At 42.1% G+C, this 25,098-nt stretch overlaps 1 protein-coding gene across 10 annotated transcripts in view; it reads right to left on the reverse strand.

The window, feature by feature from the left end:
- Positions 1 to 25,098, reverse strand: part of ptprfa (protein tyrosine phosphatase receptor type Fa) — a 348,653-nt gene that overhangs the window by 116,637 nt on the left and 206,918 nt on the right. For all 10 annotated transcript variants that reach the window (XM_080882891.1, XM_080882887.1, XM_080882895.1 and 7 more), the window contains 3 exons: positions 24,238 to 24,348; positions 6,551 to 6,820; positions 602 to 1,183 (listed from right to left, as the gene is read on the reverse strand). In XM_080882891.1, the coding sequence (XP_080739017.1) occupies positions 602 to 1,183; positions 6,551 to 6,820; positions 24,238 to 24,348 (963 nt within the window). The remainder of the gene's footprint in view (positions 1 to 601; positions 1,184 to 6,550; positions 6,821 to 24,237; positions 24,349 to 25,098) is intronic.

The following is a 25,098-nucleotide window of genomic DNA, read 5'->3' on the forward strand; positions in this document are numbered from 1 at the left end:
ACTACAACGTCACTGAGATGCCGGACTGTGCCGACGTGGGAGCGGCGCAGCCAATACGGTAGCTCAGTCCATTCACTGCTAATGAGCGAGTGGGTGGCGAGTGCACTGCCTCTGGCTCCCTCTGTCCAGGGTGAAATATTCCAAGCACCACCAATGGAGCTGAAGCGGAGCATTTCCTGCTGTGTGCTACATGTGAGGAAGGAGAACTTTGGAGAATATCCCAACCTGATTTTCAAAATAAAAAAGCCTGATGAGTGAAAATGGGTGTGATTCTTTTTTCTATATGCATCTCAATCACGAGATGCTTCATGAACTGGCACAGCCATCAAAACTGTAACGAGACCTGAAATAGAATTTTACCAAACAGCACATTATGGAACACAAATGTTGTTTAAGACAAGAGCTGAATATTAATGTGAAGAAGTGTTTAAGAGGACGTAAATGCTCGAGTTGTAACTTGCTTATGCAACAGCAGGCAGCGTTTGCTAACACGTGCACACAGTAAATGATCTGAATAACTTTCACCTCACCAATAATCTGAGCCAGGCGCACGCTGCTTATGATACATTGCTCTGCAGTGATGTAGTGAGCATGTTCTCACCTCCCTGCCTGGTTTTGATCTGTAGAGTGTCAGACGGAGGCCCATCTCCCACTGAGGTGAAGCCCAGCACCCTCAGGCTGTAGGTGATATCTGTTGCCAGGCCTGAGATGGTGGTGAAATGGCTGTCATCTGTGTTGTGCTTCTGCCAGGCGCTGAGCGGGGCATCGTGATCTGAGCTGTAGTAGACCCGATAGCCCCGGATTTGGCCATTGGGCTCTTCGGGAGGCTCCCACTGGACCAGCATGGTGCTGGAGCTCAGCATGCGTGCCTGGACATGAAGAGGTGGTGATGAGGGTGCTTGCTCACTTGTACGGGTGTCCACGATGCTGCTGGGAGGACCCCGGCCAACGTTGTTCACAGCCATGACACGAAACTCGTATTCAGAGAAGGGGCTGAGGCCACCAATGCTGTAGCGGGTTGTGGCGACACCATCTACTTCCTGGAAACCGTTCTCAGACAATTTGGCACGATACTGAATAACATAGTAGGACACAGGTTCTGGGTTGCCGGAGTCCCAAGTCAGGGTGACGCTGGTAGCCGTGGTTTCTGTCACAGTGAGGGAAGTGGGCATCTTGGGAAGAGCTGTCAGAAAGCAGAGACAGACCGAGTCAGAAAAACACGTTTCTCTACTTTCTCCATCTACATTATTCTTCCTCTCCGTCAGGAAAGTCACCCGCTGATGCCGGGTACACAGAGCTGTTCAACATTGCCAATCTAACACTTCATTATTATTCAGCTTGCTTCTGTCCTTTCCTGATCTGCACCGGGCCAGTATTATGTTGCCAAGCAGATGGGTGCATGTCCTCCTATGTAAATCCATCTATAGTCATCCAGACCTGAGCTGCAGATCATCAGAAGTGCATCTACTTAATGCAGCCACACAGCAGAGCCTGGATTTTAACAGGATATAAGATAAGTTGCATTTTCTCATAGAAGGGAGGAAAGAAATCCCATCACTGCTTTGTAGATTAAACTTATATGTGTGCGTAAAACCATAATGACTGTTACAACATGTGGACGGGCATGTTTATTAGCTGCATTCATACATAGCGCTTGTGTCAGGTGAGATGTGCCGACTGCAGTGGGTCTGCTGATTGCAGAGTTCAGCTGTCTGTGGAGATCGTAACAGCAAAATGCAGGCAGGCGGTTCATCCACAGACACAGTAAATTGTATTTGGCCTGAAACTTTAGCTGCTCCTCAGTTCTGCTTCTTCTCCTGCGGCTTTTTTTTGTTTTAATCACCTCCCTGCAGAGGAGTCAATGCTAAAGTGTGGCTTCACTCAGGATTTGAACCTTGTGGTAATCTTGCTCTTTTCCTAAAACATTGTACTTTCCACACTTTATAAAATATACTATATGACTGACATGACCTGCAGACACAGGCCAGAGTTTGTGCTTCTAAGACCACTTGAATTACAATATTTTCTAGTCCTAAAATACTTCTTAAGTTATTATCTTCATTTTGTTACAGATTTGCACGAAACAAAGCATCTTCCAAAGTAGTGACGGCCAACTCAATTCAATAAATCTACTCAACCATCTAACAAATAGAAAATGGTAAAAGATCAGAGGCAAGAAATAATGAAGCTATCGTATCAAAGACTTTATTAACTATAATTATTCTCTTGCTTTGTTGTTGTCACTCAGTCAGCTCATTCTGTATCAAATGAAGTGTTATACTGAATATGAAGTTTGACAAAGAGAAATAAAAACAGCCTGGATTAGAAACACATGGTGGCAGTTGGGACTTTGAGCTCAACCCTGTGAATCTGTGAGCTGGTCCAAAGCAGAGCAGCGGGGTGCAGAAAAGCTCACGGGTTGCCTTTTGGGATGAAACCAGTGCAACCACAGGCTTTTAGCTCTGCTGCTCCAGTCCTGACATCTGCCTCATTTTCATGCAATGCAGCCAAGCTCTTCTTCTTCTTTACAAGCGCATGAACCCCAGCAGGCTGGGACAGGATGAAGCCGTTGCTCCTCATGCAGTTCCCATCATCTGTTGCCACAATATCTGATACAGTTTCCTCTGAAAAACAAGCTCTAAGAGCTTCAGTTTATGAAAAGCAAATAAAAGTAAAAGCACAGCTTTTTAAAAATGAGATCTGCTGATGAGATCTGTCTGTCACCTCGAGTGCTTGAAAATGATTTCTGACTGCTATCTGGAGACATTTTCCTAACGTCTGTTTCTACTGTATGGCTTCAGTGTGTCATGTGGGGCTGCTGCTCTCATTTTTTCTTTTTAAAACAAATATTGTTTTAATGCAGAAAGTAGTTTCTACTGTGATGTGTACAACAATCCCTCCTGTGCACTTTTCTCATGCTACTGTTTGTATATTTTCACCAACACTGCAAATTCACAGCTTTCACCTGGTTTCAACAGGAAAACCAGACTAGGAGAGCCTTGAGGCCCCTGGAGCCACTGTTACAGGAACACAGCTACGGAGGAAGTGGCAAATTTTACTGACACAAGTGATCCAAACAAAAGCCAATTTATTATTTTTAAAGAAAAGTCCTATCAGAGCAGCAGAGGTACGAGTGTGACCATTTATGTAAAGACAGATTCACGGCACAGTACCTACACTGGACTTTCAGCCAGGGCACTGGGGTTTATATAAGATGTGGAAACATTGGCTTAATATTTTTTTCTGTTTATTAGTTTCTATTTGGCTAGAAGTGGAAAGAAAACCCATTTTTAAAAAGGCAGGATTAGGAAAGAATAATGATTTAGTTTAAATGCTAAAATCATTATTATCTAACTGTTGCGCATATTAAAGAGCTCTTTGGCACATAGCCTGAAATCAAACTTCTCCCACACACAACCAGCTGCTGCTTCATATTTTTGTTCATCAAACTGTATATAAAATAGGACCGGGATCTGAAAAGTGCAGCTAATGCAGCAGGGACTGAAACCTGTTTGATCTTATTAGCAGGGTGCATCTCCTCTGCCAAAACAAGCCAAACTGTACGTGTCTATCAGAAAATGATCCCATTGTTCACCTCATTTATAATCTCAGCAAACACTGCAGATGAGTTTATGTCCCAGCTGTTAGTCCAGACCTTCCCAAAGTGTGGGGCCCCATTGCAGGGGGGGGGGGGGGTATGAAAGGGGGGGAGGGGGGGGAAACAAACAAAACGCTTGGACACTGCTAGCATGGGGCGCCCACACAAACGCAGAGCAGGAGATGAAGCATCGCTGAACATGTTTCCAAACCAACTTCATTCTGAGCCAAAGACTAGAAAATATGGTGACGCAAATCTGCCCTTTGGCTTCACCTGCACAAGTGCCGAGGTAGGTCTCCCTGCAGGATTGGTTTCCCCTGCGTCGGGAGCAGCGCTGGGCTGTTTAGATCACGGACAAACAGGATCCCACATTCGTGATTTTTTGCGAACATTTTTCTTGTAAAACGAAGGGGGCCCAGCAAAAAAAGTTTGGGAACCACTGTGTTAGTCTAAGATATCACTGAATACTTTTATAGAAAAAGTGTGTGTGTGTGTGTGTGTGCGTGCGTGCATGCGTGCGTGCGTGCGTGCGTGTGTTTACCAGTTATATCTGAAATGGCCAAAATGCTCAACCAGAAGCTTCCAAATACATTTAGAGCTGATTCAGGCGTGTACACGTGGTAAAGCTGACTGACTAAAGTTCAAACAGAGCATCAGGAAGGGGGAGAAAAGTGATTTAAATGACTTTGAACGTTGCTTGTGTCAGATGGGCTGGTTTGCATTTTTCAGAAATTGCTGCTCTTCAAGGATTTTCCACAAACACCTCGAGACCAAGAGGTGGTGGAAGGTATCCAGTGAGCAGCAGAGATCAGAGGAGAGTGGACAGACTGCTTCAAGCTGACAGAAGGACAGCAGCAACTCAAATAACCACTTGTATGCAAAACACAGACCTTGAATCAGATACAGCAGCAGAGAACTGCACTGCGTGCCCAACACAGTACTTTCATTTAGCCTAAAAGTAGCCAAAATGAAAGTAAAGAAATACTGATGGACACAAACCCCTCAGCCTCCTCGTAGATACACCTCCCCTCAGCCTCCTCTGGTATTACTGTATTATTGCTGCTTCGTTCTTGAGTGATCGCATTCAGATGATTTTTAGAAAAGCCAAGTTCTGACCTTGAGGTTGAAGTCACCAAGATTCAAAGATTCATCAGAGGTTTTAGTTCTTGCATTAACTAGATTTTCAGAAAAGTTGACCTCCGACTTCTGACCTTGAGATCAAGGTTACAGGAATTTGAACTCACCTGAGATTTTTAGTAGATGCACCTATCATATCAGTTTCACCCAGGTGACTTCACAAGATTTTCATAAAACTTGAAGTCAACATCAAGGTCACAGATTCAAACTCGTCCAATATTTCACACCTATAGTATCAAGTTGAAAGTTCACACACTTGGGTGTCCACACTGCCTGCTCCCAGCTGCCCACCCGGGTGGTGACGATAAAAACAGTGTTTTACTGCTGAGGGATAAAGACCCACAATGAATCAGTTAGTGGAAGAAAAGGAAAAGCAAATACAAAACACAAAGGTCCAAAAGCAAACCACATGATAAAGCAGTGACTTTCATACTAACATAGACTTTCTACATATCTAAGTGTCCCTTCTGATTGGATTACAAGATTTGCAAGACATTTAATGTGAGATTCCTACTTGAGCAGTGTAGAAAACAATGAGCCTGCTGTAACAAAATATGTCAACGTCTACTATTATAAAGTTTATTATAAACTGTAGAAAATGTCCTATATCTAAACTAAAACTGGTTCTACCAAAAACTAAAATGACCTGATTTGACCTGCGATAACTAAAGATTACAGCTGCAGAGCTACGAGCTCCTGTTTTCTCAATATAACAAAGATACTAGGAGCACATTTCTGCTGCTGTTGCTTTTTCTTCAGCTGATCGTCCTGTATGAAAGCTTTCTATGTGTTAGTCCACTCACACCGCTGCTCCTGTCAGTCAGACATCATCAATAACACAATACATCCAGAATCTAAAGCAACACAAATCCTGACGTAAGAAGGATTTTGTTGCTCGAACAAGAATAAATGTATCTTCATTTTTTATTAGAGTACCACCTCGACTATATGGACACTGTAAATGAAAAATGGCACTTGACTTTATGTTATGTTAATATATTCTGCTTTTTGCTGAGGCTATTACACACAGGATTGGGGATTTGCTTTGTTAATGAACACTAAATGACATGCAGGTTTTGCACTGCAGCGTCTTTCCAAGCTGTCCAAACATGTTCAAATATTGATATTATTTGTTGTGTCAGAGAGTGCATGTAAGGAGCTTTATGCATACTTTATTTGACCCCACTGCTGCTGCCTCAGTGGGGCTGGGCAAAGCCATCCTTATCAAAGGCTCAGTATTGTCCAAAGCCAAATTCATTGATCTGCATTTGCATTACCAAGGCACAGCGATGTGCTACGAAGACAACAATTCTCTCTTAAATAGTGACAGCGTCTACATTTGGAGTTGGTTGTTAGCCAGGTGAACATGCATCGTATTTTCTTCTCCCCTATTTCTCCTTTATCTTGCTGGTTAGGTTTAGGAAGGTAAACTTTGTTATACTAAGAAAAAGGTCAGTGTTTGGTTTAAAACATGCTCCACTCCAGCCCTGCAGCAGAAAAACTGACTTTTTTGGTCCTTTAAAGGCACCATATGCGACAAGATCTGAAATCTGGTGCACGTATTCCAGGTTTAATGATGACTGATGACATTTGCGCACCTCCTTCACGTGTGATCACATCAGCAAGTTAAATAGGGCCTAAAGTATGCGCTGCAAAAACATCTAAGAGGCTGTTGGATGATGACCAGGAGCTTCATGAAGCCAGCGCAAATTACGCCAGGCAGAACTGCACAATCGGACCAATTAATTTTTCTCCACTGTTCACCGGGATCATATCACACGCCATCCCACCCCCACAAAGGTGAGTGTTTCTTACCCTTGACTGTGATCTGAGCTGTAGTCTCGATCATGCCCAGGGAGGATATGGCCACACAGGTGTAATTGGCAGATTGGCGGATGTTGGTGAGCTCCAGAACATTGCGGCCAATGGGCATCTCATCCTCCCGGGTCAGCTCCACTTCACCACTTATCCACTTGACGTAAGGCATGGGAGCGCCGACTGCGACGCAGGTCAGGTTGACGCTGCCTCCGGGCATCACCTCATGATTGGTGGGGGGGATGGAGAAACGGGGCGGCACACGGCGAACTGTGGGAGTACAGAGGAGCAGAGTGAGAGGGGACAAAGGAGAGGGGTGGGGTGTAGGGACCACTGGACTGATTCAGTGTTTGACTGGGTTGGCTTTTACTGTGCACCGTAGACCAGTGTGAACTGGTCAATGAGCCTGGTGGAGTTTTACAGTTTGTGTCTGTTTTATGCTTTTAAAATGTTGAGTCATCTTAAAGCCAATTTCTGGTCAGGAATTTCCCTCCAACCAGCTTCGCATGAGATGATCAACATGTTGTATTAAAATAATTAATACATTATTAAAATTACTGAATAAAAAACTGGAAATTATGAAAACTATGGCTGAGATTAAATTATTAAATTAATAAATTGCTGAACATAATGGGCACATAAATGAAATAGCTAGCTAACGTTTTAAATAAAACAATGTAAATCATCAATTAATGTATATTGTAAGGTCTTGTTGCCATGGTTACTAATATGTCACATGTTAAATGAATTATTTTGGCAAAACTTTTTTTATTTAACCTTCTGTGCCAATGAAGAGCATTTCATTTAAACACCAGCGATTAGCAGTGAGCCATCCATGGTAAATACCAATGATCGATGTTAAAATATCGATTCAGTCTTTTATGTTCTAGAATCGATTCTCACATTAAAATATCGATATTTTAGTCATTTGGGGTAAATCTGTAGTTTATCATTAACAGGAACACAGTGGAAAGAAACTATCATTGGGAGGAGGAGGAGAAGGACGGGTGGTGCTAGGGCGAGACAGACGTCTCAGGGAGTCCTTTAGTGCTGCAGGCAGGGTGTTCAAATAGCACAACTTCAGGTTTTTTATTTCTATATGATAATTCTGCGTTATTAAGTGATAAGAACAAGTAATCTGATGTCCTGTAATCATTATGATGCTATAATTTCAAATACAATAAAACATTAAGGTTTTGTACCAGTATCAGATCAGTATCATCGATACCAACACTAACGCCACACTGATGGAGGTCTGTGGACTGTGAACCTAAAACTGGGACTGCGTGTGATAGCTCACACTTGGAGAGGTTTTCATTTGCCAGAAATATCTGACTGAATCATTACACTGCTGTGTCATGTGCAGAAATGTGTGCTTTGGAGAGCCATCTATTGATTATACTGAGTAGCAGGTTCTGCATAATCTCAAGCAGTGGAAGCTGCAAACACAGCTTTAAGTGGGCTTTAAGAAATTCAGTTTCCTTTATTTGCTGTGTGAGTGGGAGAAGGAAGGTTAACACAGGGCTGACGTGTCAGACATGAGAGAGTTTCAACCCTGCTAACAGTAACCACATTTCTCCAAAATATAATGGTTGTGACTGTGACTGTGGTTAAGTGGTGCAGTTGCTAAAACCAGTAGACGAACTGGTTTAATACATACGCTAATAGTTTTGGATGGTTGATCCAGTTTAAAACAAATATACACATTTAAACTGAGAGGTGTTGTTAAAGAAAGGACGTCCTTGTATCCAGTGTGCTACGGGCCAGATGAAGAAATATTGGGAATCACCGCCGTAGGGCGCCACGTTCACCGAGAAACTGGGTAAAATGAGAAGCTGTGTCTAAAGCATGTAACTGGATTTCTCTGGAAAATCTGGGGTTTCCTGCTGGGCTGCAGGGATTAAATTGCACCTGGAGTCTAATGCGCGGCAAGGCGGTAGAGTTTCCATCGTGTCGTGATGCTAAGGCACAAAGTGTGCTGGAGCGAACGTGGGATAAAGATTCTCCTCCAATGTTAGCTCTCATCCCTGGAAATCTCCCCAAAGTGTTTGGATCTACTTCCTCATTACACAATGTCTGAATTAGTGCAACAGTCCTGTGTGCACATCAAGTCAAATGCAGACAGCTCTGTTGCATAAATGAAGTCCTTGCTCTTGACTTAGGCGAGTACACAGTCACGAAAATCTGACTCACAAAGTGTAATTTAAGCCCTGAGCCAGCGTGTTGGTGTGAGAAGCTTACAGTGTGGATCAGAGGCTTTTCTGGGGTTTCATTGTGGTTTAACTAAAGAAGAGGAAGCGCAGGGTTACACATTCTAGCCGTCACTGTAAAAAAATCTGATGTAACAGGAGAAGCGGTGAAGTTAGAAACTCGGAGTTTTCTTCGTTTGCACATAGTGTTGCTGATCAATGACTGACAGCATCCAGAGTGCTGGAGAGCATGCGTGGGCTAAATGTTACTGTGGTGCAAGAGATAATGCAGCATTCTGGGTGCTGCTCATACAAGAACAGCATTGTTTGCTGACATGGTAAGCTGCAGGCTCAGAAATGCAGATGGCTGGCATTAAGACAGATTCCCAAGGAGAAAACTAATGTGGAGGAGGAAGAAGAGAGGAGACAGGGCAAGCAAAAGGAGGAGGAAGAGTAGGCGGAGGATTCAGGGGCTGCGAGCTCAGTTAGGTCAATTCTCTTACTGCTGCTAATCACGTATTTTATTTTGGAGGATTTGATTAAAGGTACAAAAAGGTCAAATGAGAGTAAAAATACTTTTAGGGCTGGAACCGCTATTCATCACTGACAATAACTCAAAGTTACTTCAGACCAGTGATTCTAGCTTTACAAAGATCAACAACATGCTGAGCTGACGTTTTAATGTCAATGTTGTGACGTATTTTTTGCACTTGTGTTTAATCTGCAGGAACGGACTTTTCAGAGCGAATTTACCCTAAAATATTGAAGGAAGCTGCATCTCTCCCGCCAGGCTTTTACAGCATATGTGACAGTCTTGTAATGGAGGTAGTAAATTTTCAATAAGTGCACAGGAAAAGTCAGGCCTTGATTTCCCAACTGACCTTCCAACACACACACACACACACACACACTTCACACAGGTGGCGCTTCCTGCTAATGTGGGAAGTGTTTCCTGCCAACTTTGTTTATCACGCTAAACGATTTAAAATCCAGACTGACTGAGATAACATCAGATAAACTTTTAATTTTACTCACAGCTGAGTGACAGAAATACGAGGCCGAAACCTGTAAAATTTGATTGCCAACTGTGATCTGTGTGTGTGCATGTGTGTGGCAGTAAAATCAAAACACTACAGCCAGCAGCACATCAGCGATCACAGTGACAGACACCATATCACTGTCATCATTACCTGATTCAACTCTTACCAAGACAGAGGGGGGGTAGGCAGAGCTCTACAACAGGGCATGTTAGCTTCAGCTGGCCAGCATTCACCAGCACTGAACTGTTGTTATTGTGTACACAGGGTGTTTGACCCTACAGACCGCTGCAAACATTTCAGTTTTACATGACATGAATGTGGTGTACAAAGTTAGAAAATGTAAGAACAGAGCAGGCGTCGTAGGAGGTTATTATATTTGTTCTTTTTATCCGTTCACAGGTGTTCAGAAGTTTACAGGAGCTGCATTACATACGATTAAGTCCATATTACTTCAGTGAACCCACCCAATGCTTAATATCAACACGGTGCTAAGATTAACTCACTCGTGCAATTTGTGAGTAAAGTTCTGATCGAAATACTGCAGTTATTTTATATTTTGACATATATACCTGCAGCTGACATGACATGAAGTTTTTTATTTCTTAGTTTAGTTTCTTGGTTTTGTAAAGTCCTACACAAGTCATCAAGTCAACCGATGCATTATTATTTTTGGTTATATTACCAGTTTCACAGGAAACAAACAAACAAACAACTAGCATGCTCCTGTCATCTGTCCAATAATGGGATACAGAGAAACTCACTGTCGAATATTGCATTTAATCTCCTGCCATGTTTATGACATATGAGTTACACTTGATTTATGGCAGATTTGGGAAATTCTTTAGAGTAACGAGCCAGAAATGTTTATGTAAATCTTTTAGCATAGCAGCCCGATAGCAGCTTTTGGGAATCAGTCCATAAATATTCAAAAGCCTTACCTGATTTAACTCGATCGTGGTTATGTTTTGAACACTTCCAGATGGTTTGCAGGGTGGCTGCTATTTTTAGATCCCTGGAAGTCTGTTTCTTACTGTTAGGTATTTTAGTACCATGGTAGCATTTACTGGATATTGTTTTATAGTGACATTATGCAGGAAAACTCTGTCATTCAATAAGGCCCCTTTGTTTTAGTTATTTTTCTCTTTGACCCAAGAATTGATGTGTGAGAATCACAGGCTGGTACAAGGTTGAAATACCACAGAGATCACTCCCTCAGCTACATTAGTTTCTTAATCTTTTAGGAGACGCCTGTTGAAGGCCAAATGGTTTGTTTCAGATTTCACTAATGTAAGAACTCTTTGTTTTGTGCCTTGAAAATATGTCGCTGAGATAATCACAATTGTAGCTGAACTGATACACTACACAAAGGATGCTTCTTCACCCAAGGGCAGGAAGACGCTGCCTTATCTTGGTCTGTACTGGTTTAAACTGATAAATCTGCTGTCTCATGAATTTTACCCTCTATATAAACTGTTGTACTTGTGAATAAAGTTGAGTCACTTTGGGAAGACAATCTAAAGCAGTCTCTGTTTTCTTGTTCTCCCAAGCTGCTCCCGAGCTGCTCGTACTAACACGCTGAATGGCATGCTTGAATATTACTTGAGAATATATTTGACTGTGTTACAGACTAAGGTACATTCTCTGCTGATAGACGTCCACGCCTCGAAGGAAGTCGATCCACGGATTAGGCCCTGGAAACCGTTTCCTTCACTTACCACCTGCACTTTCCGATTTTATCATCTCAAACTTGTTGAAATCACACATTAACTTCTGCCTCAAACTAACTCGCAGCTTTTGTGAAGAGGTGGTTAGCTCACTGGTTGAGCCTCACGGCTGAAATTCAGCGACCGGGCGTGAGTCCGAGCTGTGGCTCTCTCCCCCTCTTTCCTGTTTCCCACGGCTGAACCGTGAAATAAAAGCAAAACGTCCAAAAAACTTCAAAAAAACAAAACAAAAACACTTCATGTGAAGGATCTTTGTTGGTAATAAAGAAGAACAAAAAACAGACATGAAAAGTTTGGGGAACACAATTCACACGTCTACTCACTAGATTTGTAAACTTTGTAAGAGGAAGAGTCACCAGCGTGGAGAGACATACAAACAGAAGCTGCACTGGATGCTTATGTATGTCAGATTATTTTGAGCAGAGACAAATTTATATTTTTAATTTTGTTTTGTTCGAGCCAATTCCCAGAACTTTTTGCTGCAGTTTGTGTTTTTCCTTCGTGTTCTTTAGCTCCTGCTGTGGTGTTCCTCAGGCACATCCAGCCCAGGCAGGATGTATGATTCCTCCCGGCTTTCTTCTAGCTGTACGTGCCGGGAATAACTCGATAGTGAGGAGTCTAGCAGGTAATCAGATACACCTGACCCACGTGATCTGACCTGCCAGTGTGGAGGAGCAGCACTTCTAAGATCAGCTTCTTCAATAATTCTGAGCTCCACAAGCCAAGAGTGAACCGAAAACTCATTTCCAAGACTCGTATCCAGAATCTCATTTTTTTGCTTATGATCAGAAGTCAAGGCTAAAACAAGCTGGACTATGTGCTTGAAGAGTTATTCAGCTTGTTTTTCATGCAACATCCACAAAACTGTTACTGTGAATGCAGGTTTTTATGTTTTGTTTAGTTTTTGTTCGTCATCTCCGTCTTAAATAATGGTCAGGTATAAAAATAATCCCCAACACTCACATTAAAATCGATGTTTCCTATCTAGTCGACTTTGTTGGGGCTTCTAAAAGCATCGTCCTGCAGCACAACGTGGAGGATTTATATTTGTGCTAATCAGAGCTTTTTCATATGTGAATGTCTGACATGTGATGTGACATCAGTGCCGTCCGACTGGTCTCAGCTCAGAAATACTGCAGTGAGCTGGTGTCTGAAACACACACGTAGAAAACAGGTGTGGAAAACATCCTGAGCTGATTCTCCCAGAACGGCCTTCAGTCCTGTCAGCGAGGCAGAATTGGCTGTAACAAGTAAATGCTAGTGTTTTAGAGTACTCAGATTACTTTATTTTAATAGGGTAACATAATAACTTATCAGTTACCAATTACAACGTCATGGTTTTAGGGACCCGTTTGTTTGATTTTTTACTAGATTATTATTGTTAATATTATTAATGGTAGTATCAGTATCGATTCTTAATTTATTATTATTATATTATATATTATTATATATATTTAGTGTCTATCAGTTGCCATAAACCATGTTACAGCCAATCAGGACAGTGTGCTAAATTCTGCTGATATACTTTTAACATTTGCAAGCAAAATTAAGTTGTTATTGCTGAACATCAGTAATAACTCACAGCAGTAACTCAGCAGCCTGAGCTAATGTTAATAGTAAATTTGTTAAAGTGAGTGACTGAGCAGGTCGACCTACAGGGCTGAGGGAGAGCGGGCTGTACTGCCATGATTTTAGGCCTTTCTAAATCAAAGTTTGATGCTTCCCAGTACTGCAGGGTAACAGGTTCATTATTAATAGCCATAGTTTTCAAGGTTCAAGGTTCTTTATTTGTCACATGCATAGTTATACAAGTATAACACACAGTGAAATTTTGTAATGTTTTGTTTGTTTTGTAATGCAACGCGTTACTTCTATCATATTAGTGGGGGTCATACCATGTTCTCCTGCACTGCTTGTTACTCATGTCACTGAGGATCGTTTGTCAGGCCTCCTTGATGGGACCGGGTGACGGATAACAGAAATCTAACCATACAGTGCATTTTACGCCTGCATGGTACTTCATCAAACTAATTCGTTTGCACTTGTCATATGAATGTTTGATTCAAGACATTTAAAACTGACGTGTTTGCGTTCAATACTTAGCAAAACTGTGAGACGGGTGCATGCTGGCCAGAACTGTGAAAATCATCATATTCTTATGTTAGTCAATTAAAAAGTCACCCATGGACATGGAGGATGGTCACACTACGATGACAGTTATCAACTCTGCAGTTAAACATGATGGTGTTACTGCAACATTTAGTCTGGATGATGGCCTGATGGTGGATGTAGGTACTGAGTGAAACTGAAATCAAACTTAGTAGCCAAGATAACTTTGAATAGTAAGAGATACATGTTAAGACCAACAAGAGTTAAAATGCAGACAGACTCGTTTTTTTACTGGCATGCCAGAGAAAAGAGACGAGAGAAAGAAGGGAAAGGGAAGGAGAAGGGAGGAGGGATAATTGAGGCAAACTTCTGAAGCCAAGCCCGAATAAAGAAAAAGCTACAGTTGTAGAAGAAGCTAAGATGGAGAAGCTGCGATGAATGGGGAAGCGAACATCTGTGTGCACGGTGAGGGTGTGCATGCAGCAGCACAGGTGTAGAGGCAGCAGCAGCATGCTTGCTCGTGAAGAAATGAATGGGAGAAAGGACTTTTATACTAACTGGCATCTCTTTTCCCTTTAACTGGACCAACAGGAGCTCAGCTTTAAGTTTAATGTTCACTGTATCATTTTTTCCTTAATTTTACATTAATAAGCCAAACTTTCCTTCAAGTGAACTGCAGGTTATAACACAGTATGCTGCCATTTGTTTAGAGATTCTGGCTGTTTTTCAGTTTTGTGTAAAATATTAAACTTTGTAGAAGTGACTTTGCAGCCCAAAATCTGTTACGGGGTGTTTGCTTTATCAGCTCACTAGAAAATAAAGATGCTGGTACAATTATGTACTGCAACAGTTCGAATTTTTAAAAATATTTTTAAAAAATCAATAGGACATGATAACTATAATAATATGTTGCTGTAATCCCTGTAATCTACTAACTGATGTCACTTCTGACAAAATGAGAAAACAACAAACACCGTTAGTGTGAGAGAGGGTCCATGTTTGGGTTTCACATATTTGGATTCATAGAAATCAAGAAATGTTTGAAACATAACAGCAGTGCAGCTGAAAACACAAATGAAGCTACACAGATTTCTGTGAGGCCTTTTAATCTGCATGGTTTGTGATCAAAGTAAAGAAAGACTTTGATTACTGCACAATGTTCGTGTTGGCTGACCGGTGCAGCTGATCAGTGTCTGCTGGGGCTCACCTCCTCCTTATAGTGTTTGCAGTATTAGTGAAATATTTATTTTTTTTAAGGACATTAGATGACAAATTATCTGGTTTGCTGTGTAGCGGAAATTTTCCACGACTTTGCTTCTATTTTGGTGAGTAAAGTTCAAATATTTTATTAGTCTTTTACTTAACACTAATTAGCAGCTCTGTGTAGGTGTGTTGTCCATATACAGCCTATGAAAGTTGCGAGCGCTAGCTCATAGCTTAGCACTCCAGTCTCATTTATGATAACCTCTGGCTCCAAAAACCCAACACTGGTCATGGGTACACTGCTAAGGCCTCAATATGTTGGTGACCGTCTGCAAACAGAAAATTGCAATGGAAAAATGTGTTGTTGTTGTTGTTGTTGTTGTTGTGGCACTTGCTTGTGTGAAACTAGTCACAGGTGGTCTATGGTACCAAAAACCTCCTTCTGGTTGTTCTGGTCGCTAGTAGGAAGCCGTACTTGGCGTTAGCTTCCATGAAAAATACTTGTCTGCCAAGTAACACTGAAACTGCGAAAACTGCAGCTCAAACTGGAAACAGAGAAGCTTTTTCAGACTTCCACTGCGGGGCACCCTGCTAGCAACCAAAACAATCAAAGAGCTTTTTGGTGCAGCCCTCTCGCTGCAGCTGATTTCAGCCAGCTGTCCAAAAACCATTTCCCCTGCGACCAGATGTTGCTGATGTATCCAAAGGATTTCATGGACTTGTTGCATCACGACACATTTACTGTTGTTGTTCTCGCACAGTTTGCTTTTTTTTATAGGACTCACATTTAATACATTTTGATGATAACCGGGTGTGACTGGATTGCATTTCTCTTTTTAAATGAGAACTCACTGCAAAAAAGCTTTTTCAGAATCATATAAACACTATTAATTGTTCCAGTCTTCTCATCTATTTACTTTTATTGCTTCTTTAATTTTAAATGTGTCACTTCACCTTGGAAAGTAATCTGTCAGGATTAAATTTAACTTCCCCTTTTTGAACAATCAAGAATAACACAGTTGGTCAAATTAGCTAAATAATGTTATGGAGATTTAAAACTAAGTGCAGCATCGATCGGCACCATTCACTGACCTCAGATATAAAGACAAGGGAAACAAGCGGCACTACAAGGCTGTAAATTCACATATCAGACACAAACACTGGGGCTAGAGCTGCAATTCTCTCCTCTAGTAGTTCACTTCCACTTCTGAGCTCCTCCACATTCTGCTATTAATGATCCAGCAGTAAGAGTCTTGGAAAAAGCTGTAAACATGTCTGAGGCTATCTTTTCTTTCTTTCTTGCAGAGTGTAGTTCTGTAGCAGACGAGAGGAGAGAATGGTGAAAGCAGTGTGAGCTCAGAGCCTGCCGCTCAGCCTAATGATGGTCAGGCAGCAGATGAGAGCTGGGATGAGCCATGCCTTTGAATTAGCCACGACAACAAAAACATGATCAGCATGCTGGAGAGGACCTCATGAGACTGATGCAACATTTTGTGAAGTGAGCACAAACTCTGAAACCAGAGATGTTATGCAAACACTCTGCTCCATTTTAACCAGGAAAGTTGTGAGGCGTGTGAGACTGGCACTACATGTGTCATCATCGTGTCACTGCCCTGAAAAACAGCTTTATAAGAAGGGCAAAAATCTTGCACGACAGTTAGGCTGTTAAGAAGGTTTGTCAAAGAGTAACCAGGCTAACAACTGATTTGCTGACAGATGTTCTAAGCTATGATATCCATGAGCCTGATTTAAGGTAGACTGTTGGGTTACTCAGAAAAGATCAGCTTCATTTTCCAAAGTTTTTGGTCGTAGAAAATCATTTGCAACTGTGGAGCTGGTCTGTTTAAATGTCCACAGTCGAAAATCTAACATTAATAATAATAATAATAATAATAATGTGTTTTGGACCTGTGTATGGAAACACATTACACTTACAGGAGCTGTTGGGCTATGAAGCCCACTGCCTGGATGACTTTTACACACAATGTGGATTCAGTGACCCCACTTTACGTGTCCTGCCACTGCATGGCTGATTTGCTTTGGTTCCTAAACACTTCCTCTTTGGCATATCTAAAGGGAAGAAACTTCACAAACTGATTGAACTGAATTGATGGCTTCCTTTACAGTAACATGCTCAAGTTCAGCGAGCTCTTTAGAACAGCCCATTCTTCTACAGCGTTTCTACACGCAGACGGCGCAGATAAGTGCTTCTTGTTTTAAACACATGCTGTTGTTCTAATCAGGCATTAGATCATAATTATCTTCCCTTTCCTGCAAGTTCACCAGGACAAATTTGAAATCTTTATTCCCAATTTGCTGTGGTGTACAGGTTTGTTGCCTTTGTAGAAAATACAGCAGCTTCCTAGACGCCTTACAACACCAACTCAGTGCCACGTCCTCAGTGTGATCCTTTCCTGGTGGGAAATTCACTTTTTAATAATGTGCATTTATGACATTTAAAGTAAGACATGCTCATTTCACATTTTTTAATGAAGCAGGGTGCATAGAGCAGGATGTGATGCGGCTCATATATTAAAGCAGGGTGGGGTGGGTTGAACATCAGTGGAGGTGAGGGGCAGGGTGGTTGCACTGTAGGGTTGGGGTCCTGAGAGAGGCCGGGACGGGCCTGAGGCGCCAAGCGAGATGCAGGCGCGGCACGGCTCCAGTCTGCCAGGCCTTGGCTTTAAGAGGGTAAAGAGTGAAAGAACCAACCTTCCCGTTGATCTGAGTGGTGAGATTTGGATTGGTTTTTTTGGATGGCGGGGTGCAATGGCGATGGAGGGATTTAAGATAAAGTGAGAAAGAAAAAAAAGAAACAACGAGAGGGGCAAAATAAGGAGTGGGAGGAAGAAGACAAGGAGAAACAGAGAGAGTAAAACAGGCAAATATCTGCTTATCCGTTAATGAGTGAAAAACAGCCTGTACACATCAGTGGCACACACACACGCACGCACGCACGCACGCACGCACGCACGCACACACACACACACACACGCACGCACGCACGCACACACACACACACGCACGCACACACGCACACACACACACACACGCACACACACACACACACACACGCACGCACGCACGCACGCGCACACACGCACGCACGCACACACACACGCACACGGCATGTAACAACCCAACGCAAACCCACCATGCACACAATGAAAGATACACTCTAACGTAACAAGAATAAGGCACACAGGGAGATCTCACAGTAAGGACCCCCCCGACCCCCCAGTCACACACACACTTTCCCTTCCCTGTCTTTAACACTGCTGCAGCAGCTGAGCCCTCCACAGCCTGTGAAATAAGACAGCATTAAGGAGGTGGAGGCTTGCTGACAACCAGACTTCATTAGGCACACAAAGCAGACGTTGTGTTACCGCTCACATTTATTCTGCTCATTGACTGTGGGGGGAGCTCAGCCACACAGCACCCTGAAATCAATGAGCACATAAACATGCTGCCCTAACAGGATTAATCCAACACTCACCTTGGAAATTATTCTACCATGAACCCAGTCCGTACTTAGAGCAGATTCATTTGTATGGAGGCGCTTCGGATTAGCTAACACCGAATTCAAAGGACACTTTTTACCCACTGGCTGATGAAAAGATAAACATTGATTAAAAAACTGTAGTAACAGAGTTGTAAATCTGCTAAACCCTCTGAACCTGTGAATGTTACTCTCACCCACAGACAGAGCAGATACCGGGAGCACTGAGAATAGAATAGAATAGAATAGAATAGCCCTTTATTGTCAGTGTACGTGGGAAAAAACTTTGAATTTTACCCAGTTGGGTGGATCCATATTTGGAAATTGACACAATCATTGATATTTTTACAGTTATATAGTAAATATGAGCCTAAAGTGCAAACTCTCAGCTTTGATTTGAGGGTATTCATCTTTACATTGATTTACCGCGGGCTGCCAGGATGAAGTAAGTAGAGATGCTCAAACCTCCCTCCCCCTAGGCACCGCCTTAAGCTTTTCTGGGGGGAATTGCACTGTGTCTGCCCCAGGTGTGTCAGAAACCCCTCATCTAGGAGGTGCTGGTCATATGTCTGAAAGCAGTGCCTTTACTGCGGCCTCTCCTGAAAGGTCCATGGAGTAAACTAAGAGAATGTCTGGAGGAAGCTCATTTCTACTGCAAGGATCGGCAGTCCAGTTCTTTTGGTCACTATCCACAGTTCCACAGTAGGCAGTAAGGGTTAGGGTTAGTAGATCAACCAGTAAATCAATGGCTCTCCCTTTATCACGAGGGACCAGTCTGTCTGTTATCATCATGCTCGACTCCTCCTCCATGCTACAGTATCAGTATTTCCTTCATCTGTTCAACAGGTGCAAAGTTTGGAAATAATTTCAACTCAACCGTTCTGAGTGATCACAGGATCCTTGTGATGGTAGAGAAACACTATCAGGAGGTAGGAACAGCATTATCCACAAGTTCACCACGCTGTGAAAATTTCAGATCAGTCTGTAACAAAATTCCAAGAGAGAAACTTATAGACTCATGATCACTGACTAAAAACATGCTGAAGACAGTACGAAGTCAGGGCATGTTTGACTTTCAGTGGCACTGAGTCACTGCTGTTTACTGATGATGTGACATATGACAGAAGTGTGAATTCTGAATTGGGCGACACGCCTTCTGCTCAGAATCAGCATATTTCTGCAGGATTGACAAGACGGAGCAGATGGGAACGTACGTAATGACCCAAAACATGCTTGAAAAACAAACCCAGAAGTTTTTAGAGGTAAAGTGGCTGACTGTCAGTCGAAGGCTGCCGAAGAAAAGAGCTGCAGAAAAGTCTGGAATCAAAGAGTCATAAAGAGAGCTGTGGTTTCAGGGAGGCGCTTCCTGCAAAAGATTCTGGACAAACTATTAAACAGAAACATTTTATTCCTCATTATGTGAATTTGCACAATGACCAGTTGTTTGGTGGTTCATTGGTTTCAACCCCTTGAAATAAAGCTGAGAGTCTGCACTTGCAGCATGATAGTTTCATTTGAACTTTACTTGTGTCACTGTCTTAAGAACCAACTGTATTTTCTGTATATTTTATAAGCTTTACATAAGCTGCATTGACTTACACATTTTTAGGCAACTTAATAACGAGGCTTTTCCAGTAAGTTAATGAATTTAGAGGTTTTGAGATGCTGCTGATGTAAGACTTGCCATCCATTAGTGCCACAGCTTACTGGAAAGAAAATATTGTAAAAACAAAAACAAAAAAACCTCAACTGTCAGTCTATAACCCACAAATGACAGGATCACACGTCTGTGGAACTGCAAACTTAATACTAAATGAAGGCTTTTAATTTCTTCCCTATTTTTACAGCTTTGAAAGCTCAACAAAAGTTAGTGAACCTTCAGTAAATATGAATTACTCTTTGCATTTTTATCCAATTTTCTCTATATAGGCACTAAAATATTATTAGACCCCATCAATCGTATGGTTATGTTAAAGTGCATCTTTAGGACACTAAAGCCAGTTGATCTGCAATGTTTAAGTTAAAGAAATATTTAAAAGCTAAATGGACCAAAGAACTTCCTGTGCTTTCCAAGTAATGTCTTAAACGTGGACTAAATAGTGACACACATTCACTCCCAAAATAGTCTCTCACGTCCATCAGAAGAAGAAGTGAAAACAAAGCATGTTAAACAATAAAATGCAGCTGTCTTCATGTGCAGATAGGAGGATAAGCATTGAGACATGAGAAGTAACATATACGGTCAAAGTATATGACTGACACCTGAGTGGAAACGAGACCAGAGCGACAAATATAGAGAAAGAAACTAAAAAGAGATGAAGACAGACACTGGTGGGGAAGGAAGACAGACACACTGGCAACATATCTGTGACATATGTTGCAGTGATTGCTCAGAAGCCACAGTGTGAGATGAAAATGGAAACGCAAATACTGGCACACCTAGAGAGGTTACAGGTTAAATCAACACAGGCAGGAACCTTGAAAAGAGAAGCAGAAACAGAACAAGTCACATGCTTTATGTTCTCACTTTGTTGGCTGCGGTTCCTGTTGGTGGCTCAGTGGAGGATGCGTCTTGTAAAATGACATCAAATATGTACATTTATGTGGAAACAAACAAAGTGTCCTCAAAACTATGCCTGAACTTTCTTCACGACCGAGATGGTTAACTGACAGTTCTCTTTAGTTCCCAAAGGCAAGTTTTTTATGTTATTCTGAGTGCTGTGCTACGATCTGTTATTTGGAAAATGATGCACATGCCATGTTAAGTAGATAAAAAATGTACATCTGTTCACACATATGTACTTTCAAGAAAGGCACACACACACACACACACACACACACACACACACACACACACACACACACACACACACACACACACACACACACACACACACACAATGGGGCAAATTTGGCTATAAGTTCAAGTGTATTTCAAAATGAATGAATGTGCTTTTAAACTTACAGTCACATGCTCTATCACGTCTTTTGCCCATTTTTGCGTTGCTTTGTTTTCCCGTGTTAGTATTGTTTCTGTACCATTTTCATTAACGCTGCATCAGGATCGTCACTCCTGCTGTTTTCGCTCTGCAGTTTCATTGAAGAATACTGGAAAAGCACCACATACTTAACCTAAACCTCACAATACATTTTAAAAAAGGTTTTCCCTCGAAACGTTTCCTGCCAAAGAAAGTGAAACTGCAGAAGATGACACCAGGTGCAACTCCTGTCAGGAAGCCTGCAGGACTCAGCCTCACCAGACTGAACAACAGAGGCTGGAAGTGTTGCTGATCTGATGAGCCTCGGTTTCTGTTGGACTTCAGATACAGTCAGAATCGGCTATGATCAACACAGAAGAAAGGATCCGTCCTGGCTCGCGGGATATTTCCTTGGTAAACTTTTGTATCAAAGTAGAAATGTTTACATGCAGAAATCCCACGAAAACCAGCTGCTACTGATTTTGATTGAACACAGGACACAACTTTACAACTTGAATTCATCCATTAAATGACCAGAGTCTGCTCTATTAGTATATCCACATAGTAAAAATAACATTTTGGCAGGGAGTTGATTTCCATCTTTTTCTGCAACATCTGCACCCTTATTGTTTTCCTGTTGGACTATGACCTTCAGCATCCTACACCTGCTATGATGTGTTCACTTTATAATATCCAAGCAAGCTCAGTGTGGCGTATACAGGAGTTATCTTAACATGAAAGGGCAGAAAATCTGTTTTTTTTTCTCTTAAATGTCAATACTTTGTCACTAATTACTCAACAAGCTTGACTACTGCAAAACCTTTCTATCTAGTCTACCTGAAATTGTTATAAATCATCTCCAACTAATCCAGAATCCTACAGCCGAGTGCCTACGAGGGCCAGAAGGAGAGAAAACATATTACAGCAGCTCTGAAGTCCCTGCAGTGGCCTTCTGTCAGTGACCTTATTGACTGCATTTCTTTTACTTGTTTTTAAAGCACTTCATTGTCTTGCTCCACTATATATGTCTGACATGCTGACAGTGTATGAACTAGCAAAGACCCTCAGGTCCTCCAGCACAAATCTGCTAGTTTTTCCAAAGTAAAGGACACATGGGGGGGCAGCTTTTAGCTTTTATGCCCCGAGCTGCTGGAGCAGTCGGAGTGGAGGAACTGAGAACAGCCGGAAATGTTGAGAACTTGAAACTCAAAACCCGTCTTTGCTCCTTTAAAAACAATTTGAATCTGTTTATCTGTACTTGTTTGATCTCATTACATGTTGCTTTGTCCTGCTATGGACTTGTTGAACCACTTTGGCCTGAACTAACCTGCAAGAAGTCGTTAAACGACTAAAGTTTCAGGGTTTCTGCAGCAGATCTGTGCCGTGGGATCTCATTGCTCCCTGTGAGAATTCTTCCTGCTTATGTTGAATATAGAAAACATCTCCACAGTATGACCTCACTGTATAAACAGAGTCCTTGTTCTCAGACTGAGAAGGACCTGTCTGTACTGTCAGCTTCACTAACATTGCTGGTATTTCATTGAGTTGTGTGAACTGGGTCATGACGTCAGACAACAGGTGCATAAAATCAAAGCTGCTGCCTCTAAAGTCTGTCATTTGCATGTTTCTTGAGCTGAACGCTGCAACTTAATGCTTGAAATCGGGCATTATTCTACCATCAGAACAGAGCATGTCATGTTTGGGTGTCAGCTAGCGAGCTACCTTTCTGCTACCTTCTAATCCTCTTTTCCATGGAAGAATGTTCTTTTACCACCTTGGAGAACAGCACTGGAAGAATTTGGACTGTTTTTAACTCTCAGTGGTACCCTGATGCTTGTTTGAAATTAAAGGAGCATGTAGATCCAGAAATGGCTAATAATGCCAGACGTAACAAGCAGCTAAAATCCAAGCTCCTGTTTGTAGTTCTGTGCTGGATGCGGTAATTTAAGTGCTGAAACTGGGCCCGAATCTTACCCACTGACTCCAGTGGCATGTAGGCTTGTTGGCAGGACACAGGGTCATTGCAGGTATCTCCTCCCTTCTTGTGCAGGTGGAATGAATCAAAGAACGAATTTCACACATTAGCTGTGTGATCAGAGATGAACGTGTGAGGGAAAAATCAAACATCTCTGCCTGTCTTTGTTTGACACACTGGGGGAAAATAGATTGTGGGGCAACGGTTTAAGAAGCAATGCTCGACATGATCGAAAACACGATACAACAGCTCCAGTTAAACAGCACTAAAGATTTGGTAACAGCTGTATTTATTATGCAGAAGCTTTCAAATGATTTTAAGTCCGACTGCATCAAAGAGAGCTGTCAAACAAAAACGAGATTAAAAGGAGAAATGAATCAACAGCATGCTTTGAAAATTGCCTTTGAGAACCTGATACTGGCTGAGGCTAATTGGGTTGTTTGTTGACGAGACTTGAGAGAAAGCCTGAGGCTTCCTTTCACCCTGCTGGCTTTGCTGCTTTACATCCAGCCAACTGCATGGAGGGGATTTCCTCTCCACTTTTTCCCCATTTGCGACGTGAAGGTGTCAGCTTCCCTTTGGAGGCAAGACCCCACACGTAAAACCTCCACTGCCCCAAAACTAAAAGGCAGAACCGCAGCCAAACTCTCTTTCACCCCTGACGAGTCAAAACATCCCCCCAGGTCACTGTGAGGTTAGGCAGGTCAAGCAAAGTAACAACAGAGCAGAGGAGCAAAATACATAAATCAGCACCCAGGAGACAGAGACGAGACAGAGAGGCAGAAAGATCAGGAAATGACAGTGTGAGGCTGGAGGTGTGATTTTCGCTGCAGTCACATCCGGAGAGGCAGTTTTCCTGTTAGCATTCAGGAGGCAGAGCTGGAGGTGACGAGAGAGCACCGTTTCTGCTGCAGGCGGTGACCCGAACGGCAGCAGGGAGGGGGGCGGCCGAGGTCAAGAGGGAGCTTACCTCGAACATAAAGGTTAGCTGGAGCCGAATAACGAGTCCCGGCGCTGTTGACAGCCACACACTCATATTTGCCCTGGTCCGACTCCTCGCTGTTTTCAATCTGAAGCGCTCCTGGGGAGGGAGGTTAAAATGTCACAGTTAAGATCTGCACCACACACACGTGGAGACACACAGACACACTGTTAGCCTGATCGTCCAAACGGAAAGCTCCCCTTAACTTGGCTGAGCAGAAATCTGAATCCAAATCTATACAACTAACTAACAAGTTTTCTTCAAGTCGTATCATTTGATCTTATTATTTATGACAACTTTAACAATTAGCTGTTATTGTGCTGACTCAGGCTTTCCAGCATTTTCTCATTCCAGGGTTTCAAATACTGACATTTGTCAAGATATGCACAGCTATGGTAGCCGTTCTGCGACACATCAGGTTTATGACAACACGTCTTTCACTCCCAACTTGTATGAAGTCTTTGCAGGGCTTCATATTTAAACCATAAGATAACCTCTTGGTTTCTGCAGGCTACATTTTACTGAAGATGAATATTGGATGTTCTATCTGCACAATTAACCACAAAAGCAAACCACATTATTTATCAGATAAATTCATTAAAAATAGATACTTTAAAATCTACAGTTTTCCATGTCAGCAAAGCAAAACATGAACATGTAACAAACAAACTGTAGTCCCCCCATATGAGGGGTATGTTGGGGGAAAGTAGTTCTAAGTACAAGAAACGTTTTTTAGTAAAGTTTTGTAAAGTTGTTTTTGTAAATTTATGAAAATGACTGTTATTCTTGAACCTCTCATTCTTCTTTGATGGCTTTGAAAGACAAGAACTCCTTCAGTGTATCTTTGCA

The sequence above is a fragment of the Rhamphochromis sp. 'chilingali' genome (assembly GCF_963969265.1).
Source record: "Rhamphochromis sp. 'chilingali' genome assembly, chromosome: 5".
Lineage (NCBI taxonomy): Eukaryota > Metazoa > Chordata > Actinopteri > Cichliformes > Cichlidae > Rhamphochromis > Rhamphochromis sp. 'chilingali'.